The sequence below is a fragment of the Brassica napus genome, chromosome C1 (assembly GCF_020379485.1).
Source record: "Brassica napus cultivar Da-Ae chromosome C1, Da-Ae, whole genome shotgun sequence".
Lineage (NCBI taxonomy): Eukaryota > Viridiplantae > Streptophyta > Magnoliopsida > Brassicales > Brassicaceae > Brassica > Brassica napus.
In genome coordinates, this window is record NC_063444.1 from 30,792,345 (window position 1) to 30,798,777 (window position 6,433).

Sequence of the window (6,433 nt, forward strand, 5' to 3'; positions counted from 1 at the left end):
TCGTATGGGGAACCTTGGGTTTCCTCTTTAGATCGGGGGCTTGTATAAGGACCCGGAGTTCCTTGGGAACCCGTAATATTTTGCTTTTCGTAGGGACCGTACTCCGCCTTCCTAAGCAAGACTCCTACCGGTACATGTTTGGATTTCGCATTCTGCTGCTCGGAAGCTGGCCACTATCGAGTTCCGATGTTGTATTCTACTTCTGCAGGAAGTCACTGACAGGCCTTAGAGAGTGTTGGTGTGGGTGTTATGACCCAAGTGCCATGCTTCGCAGCTTTCCACGTCTGGAGAAGCAGGATTTTGATTGCTCCATGTATTTCACAGTACTTTTCCAATAAGTATACCATGTGTTCCCTGTATTGTGTAGCTCGTAGCGTTTTAATACATGTACTTTTCACATTGGTACTCTAAGGACCCTGATGCACCTTATGCTGCACATGGGTTTTAGGTAGTTTTTACAGCATACTCAGACTTGCGCATACTCATTCCTGCTTTATGTCTCATACCCGTTTTGATTTTTTGGGCGTGCCACTGTGGTTGTGCCACTTTTTGGAAGGGTTGGCCAGGATCAGAAGTCTCTGAAGACCTGATCCAGCTCGTATGCCCCTTTATAGTCGGAACTATTTTATTATAAGCTTGCTCCGGAGACGTTTAGCATACATAGGAGTAGGAAATCATAGTGCTTAAATAGTATATAGTAGTATAGAAATCATGGTCCGAGGACCGTATTAAAAATGATAGGCTTTGAGGTACAGGGCGTTCCAGCAGTTGGGTTGTATTTTACCTTTGCTATCTTGCAGCCTGTAGGCGCCTGCTCTCCGCACCTCAATGACCTTATAGGGTCCTTCCCACCCGGGGCTGAGTTTCCCCGTCGTTTTTTCTGCTCGTCGTAGAACCCAATCCCCTTACTGGAAGGGCCTGGTTCTGACTTTCTTGTTATAAGTCCTCGCGACGTCTTGCTGGTAGGACCAGTTTCTTAGCCGAGCGGCCTCTCTTCTTTCATCGAGCAGGTCGAGGCTCAGCGCCATCAGCTCGTTGTTCTCCTCCTGAGAGGTAGACCCTGAGGCTGTTGTTCTCACGCGCATCTACTTGGGTATAATGGCCTCAGAGCCGTAGACCAGCGAGTAGGGAGTTTCCCTGTTGCTGTTATGGGAGTGGTCCGGTATGCCCAGAGGACTCCGTGCAGTTCTTTCGCCCATTTCCCGTGAGAGCCCTCCAGTCGCTTTTTAAGCATGTTGACTATGGTTTTGTTTGTGGACTCGACTTGTCCGTTAGACCAGGGGAGTCGGGGTGTGGCGAAAGTGAGCTTTATGCCCCAGTCCTTGCAAAACTCCTTGAAGTTGTGGCTCATGAACTGGGTTCCATTGTCGGTGACGATTTCGTGGGGGACACCAAAGCGAGTGATTACGTAGGTCCACAAGAATTTGCGGATCTGGAGGTCTGTTATCCGGCTGAGTGCTTCTGATTCGACCCATTTGGAGAAGTAGTCAGTGACTATCAGAAGGAACACCTTCTGCCCCGGCGCCATAGGGAATTTCCCTACTATGTCCATGCCCCACTTTCTGAAGGGCCACAGTGAGCTTATGAATTTGAGGTTCTCTGGGGGAAGCTTGGAAACTGGAGCGTGCCTCTGCCATTGGTCGCAGTGTTTGGTTTGTCTGTCTGCGTCGGCGGCCATCGTGGGCATGTAGTAACCCTCCCTTCTGGCTTTTAGGACCAGGCTTCTACCGCTAGAGTGGGATCCAAAATCTCCTTCATCTAGTTCTACAAGGATTCTAGCAGCTTCTTTAGGTGTGACGCACCTTAGGTACAGACCTGAGAAGGATCTCCGGTACAGCTTCTCCTGGGAGATACAGTACCTTGCGGCTTGCTTCTTAATTTTTCTGGCCTTGTTGCAATCTTCCGGGAGAATGTCGTTCTCTAGATACCGGATTAGGGGGGTCATCCAGGTTTCGCCTTCTTCGACAACGAAGACCTCCTCTGATGGGAGTTCCTCCAGGGTGGCTGGCCATTGAAGCACAAGCAAGGGTATGCCCATCTGGTTGTTTGTTTCGAGGGCGGACCCCAGATTAGCCAGGGCATCGGCTTGCGAGTTTTATTCCCGGGGGATTTGAGTGAGCTTGCAACTCTTGAACTTCTTGATCAGCCGCTGGGCGACCGCCATATACTGGATCATGCTGTCGTCTTTTGCTTGGTACTCTCCCTGTACCTGGTTGATTATCAGCTGGGAGTCGCCGAAGACCTGGATGTTTTCGGCCCCCATTTGATGGGCGAGAGTTAGTCCTGCGATTAGAGCCTCGTACTCGCTTTCGTTGTTGGTTGCTTTGAAGTTGCATCTCACGGCTCTTGAGGCTGTGTTCCCTGTCGGTGAAGTAAGCACTATTCCTACTCCAGCTCCTCTAACTTTACTGGATCCATCAATGTGCAGGATCCATTCTCCCTCTTCCTTGGTTTCGCTTCGGAAGTGTACTTCTTGCTCCAAGGCGGGGAGCAAGGAAGGGGAGAATTCGGCCACGAAGTCTGCTAGGACCTGCGACTTTATAGTTGTGGCAGGTCGAAAGATTACGTCGTACTCTCCTAGTTCCACAACCCATTTAGCTAGGCGTCCGAAGACTTCGGGTTTGTGGAGAACAAACTTTACATGAAATGAGGTGACAACCACGATTGGGTGAGCCTGTAAGTAGGGTCGGAGCTTGCGAGCGGTGACTATCAGGGCTAAGGCCAGCTTCTCTAGATGGCTATAGCGGGTTTCCGCGTCCATGAGAGCCTTACTTATGTAATAGATTGGTAGCTGCTTGCTTCCCTCCTCGCGTACTAGGACGGCGCTCACGGCGTGTTCGGAGACTGCTAGATATAGCAGCAGGACCTCACCGAGTAGTGGCTTGGATAGGAGAGGAGGAGTGGTGAGATACGCTTTTAGCTCATGGAGATCGGATTCACACTCTTCCATCCCCTGGAAGTCCTTTGGATTTTTGAGGGTTCCTAAGAAGGCATGAGACTTATCGGAGAGTCTGGAAATGAATCTGCTCAAGGCCGCCATTCTTCATGTTAGCCTCTTGACCTCCTTGACGTTCTTCGAGGAAGAGATTGAATGAACTGCCCTGATTTTCTCCGGGTTGGCCTCGATGCCCCGGTGGGTTACAATGTACCCGAGGAACTTTCCAAAGATGACCCCGAATGAGCATTTAGCTGGATTGAGCTTCATGTTGTACTTTCGGAGGGTGTAGAAGGCTTTTTGCAGATGAGATATGTGATCCTCAACCTATAGGGACTTGACCAGCATGTCGTCGATGTAGACCTCCATGGTTCGCCCTATCGGTTCCGCAAACATCATGTTCACCAGCCGCTGGTAGGTTGATCCTGCGTTCTTTAGGCCGAAGGGCATAACCTTGTAGCAATAGATCCCTCTGGACGTCATGAAGGATATTTTCTCATGGTCTTCCGGATGCATAAGTATTTGATTATAGCAGGAGAATGCGTCCATGAAGCTCATCAGCTGATGCCCCGCGGTGGCGTTCAACAGCTTGTCAATATGAGGTAAAGGGAAAAGGTCTTTCGGACATGACTTGTTGAGGTCCGTGAAGTCTATGCAGACTCTCCACTTCCCGTTCTTTTCTTGACCACGACTATTTTGGCTAGCCATTCCGGTTATTGCACCTCACGGATGAACCATCCGCCAAGCAGGATTTTGACTTTGTCGTTGATGATTGCGTCCCTTTCGGAAGCAAACTTCCTTCTCTTTTGTCTGACGGGTTGATGTAGGGGATCCACCTGCAGCTTGTGCATGATGATCTCCGGGTCGATCCCAAGCATATCTGCATGGGACCAAGCAAAGCAGTCGGAGTTGGGCCTGAGGAAGTCTATTAATCTCCTCCTCAATCTTTCGGTCAGCTTGGAGCCGACCTTGAGATGTCGGGTCTGATCTCCTTTTGTTAATGGCACGTCCTCCATTTCCTCTACCTCCGGTTTCTCATTGTGATGAGCCAGAGGCTTACTCTGTAATTGCTATAAGACCTTGGTATTTCTCTTCATAGTAGTCTTGTAGCAGGAGCGGGAATACTTTTGATCTCCTCTGATCGCCTTTATGCCCCAGGGTGTAAAGAATTTCACTATTTGGTGAAGATTCGAAGGGACGGCTCCCATGCCATAAATCCAGGCCCGTCCTAGGATCATATTGTAGGAAGAGTCACAGTCAACAACGAGGAACTTGGTTGACATGTTGATCCCTTCAGCGTATACGGGGAGGGTCACCTCTCCGGCGGTTTGTTTGACTTCTCCGCTGAACCCTATAAGCGGGGTTATTCTCTGAGTTAGAGTGCTTTCCTCCAGCCCCAGATCCTTGTATGAGGCCTGGAAGATGATGTTTGTGGAGCTTCCATTATCTACCAATTTCCTTTTCACCAGGCAATTCGCTACAGAGAGCGATATGACCAGGGCGTCGTGATGCGGGGTGAGAACGTTCTCCTGCTCCTTCGATGTGAAACTTATTTCGTCAGTACCTAGGAGTAGGCATTTTGGCTTGGCTGCCTCTAAGCCGTCCTTGTCGTTCCAGGTGCTTTTCTTCGCGGCTGTGTTGCTCACGCCGCTGATCTCTGAACCGCCCGATATGACATAAATCACTCGGTCATGTCGAGGTGGCAAGACGTGAGCAGCTTCAATGGGCTTTCTCGTTGTCTCCTTGCTTAGATGGCTCTTGGACTTCTCGGAAAGGAACTCCCTGAGGTGTCCTTTCTTAAGCAGCTCGTTGACCTCGATCTTTAGTGCGACCCAGTCCTCCATTTTGTGACCGTGGTCTCGGTGGAAGTCGCACCAGAAACCAGGGTTCCGGAAAGAGTCGGGTGCTTTCATTTTCTAAGGCCACTTGACCTGTTGGCCCATCTGCCTCAGAACATTGATCAGCTCCGCCCTTGAGACGGAGATGTGAGAGATGTCTGGCCACGTGGACACTGCCATCCCTTCTGCCTTCTCGATCGTCCAGTTCTAGTATCTGCCCCGGTTTCAATTTTCGGAGTCCTTGGCTGGTTTTTGAGAGAGTTTCTCGTCTCGCTCGATTCGGTCTGATCTAACCGTCTTGGGATCCTGTTTCTGTTGCGCCTTAGCGCGGCTGGCGACATCTTCCTCCCATTTTACCTGCGCCCAGGCTCGAGATAGGACGTCTTCCATAGTTTTGCATTGGTATTTGGTTAACTCCTTATAGAGGTCCCCATCGGGGAGCATGCCTCTCTTGAAGGCAGAGATAGCAGTGGGGATGCGGCATTCAGGAATAGCCACCTTCTCTTGATTGAAGCGGGCTATGTAGCCTCGTAGGGGTTCCGCCAGATGCTGGAGGATTTCATAGAGGCCATCAGAGGTTTTCTCCAGGTCCCTGCTGCTGTCGAATTGTTCCACGATTTTATCGCTGAGAACCGCGAATGAGGCTATGAACCTGGAGGGTAGGTTGATGTACCATTGCAGAGCGGGTCCGGTCAGGGTGGAGCCGAACCCTTTGCACATGGTAGCTTCGCGCGACTCCTTTGGGAGTGCTACGGCGAGCATCCTTCGTCTGTATTAGGTGACGTGGTCGTCTGGATCAGTGGTTCCGTCATATGCCTTTATGCTGGGGAAGGAGAACTTCCTGGGCATCTCGATCAGGGTGATCTCATCTGTGAAAGGAGTAACAGCATAAGAGTCAGGGTTTCTCTTCTGGATGGGGGGAGCTATTCCTGGGAGCTTCTCTACCATGGACTGCATGGCGTCGAGTCTCTTGGAGAACATCTTCTCCAGGTAAGCGACCATATGAGACTATGCTTTCGTTGCTCCATCAGGTGCTTCCTTATCGGGTTCCGGCTCAGATTCGCTGTCTTCCACGTCATAGGTCTGAGCGTCCTTAGCCTTTTCGCGCGTTGATGCGTCTCCTCCCGATGCCATAGGTGGGAGATTCACATTCGTTCCGGAGTTAGGTGTCTCCAGAGTCGGCATAGGGCAGACATGAACCCGGAATCGACGCTTCTTGTTACTCACCGTGTTGAGGGCTTGGTTCTCGTCACGGAGGTTAAGATTCTCCGATTCGATCTAGCTGAGCTTCTCGGCGCTCTGCTCCAGTTGCTTGGAGTGTTCGTTGAGCTTCTCCTTCAGGCTCTGGAATTCCGAGGAGAGCTTGGGATTAGTCTCATCCCGAGTTTTATGTAACTCGGTGACTTGACTTTGCAGACCATTGATTTGCCTCTAGAGTTCAGCTTATCTTTGGGTAGCTTCGGGCAGCTCGTCCTGCTCGTCCACCGCTATTATCACGAAGTTTAGATTACTCTCCTCCTTCTAGCGCCAAACTGTTAGGGGATTTTTGTGTAGGATCTTTGTGAGTACCACAGAACGATGGACAAAGCTAGTATTTGTATTGATTTGCAAGTAAGAAAGTAGAAAGAGACGTTTTATTAGATCAAAGAGCTGGAACTAC

General features: G+C 50.3%; 1 protein-coding gene across 1 annotated transcript; it reads right to left on the minus strand.

Moving 5' to 3' along the window:
* Positions 1-4,005: 4,005 nt before the first annotated feature.
* LOC125579931 lies at positions 4,006-4,848 on the minus strand. Its single transcript, XM_048743842.1, has one exon. The coding sequence runs from the start codon at positions 4,846-4,848 to the stop codon at positions 4,006-4,008; it is 843 nt and encodes a 280-aa protein (XP_048599799.1).
* Positions 4,849-6,433: the final 1,585 nt, after the last annotated feature.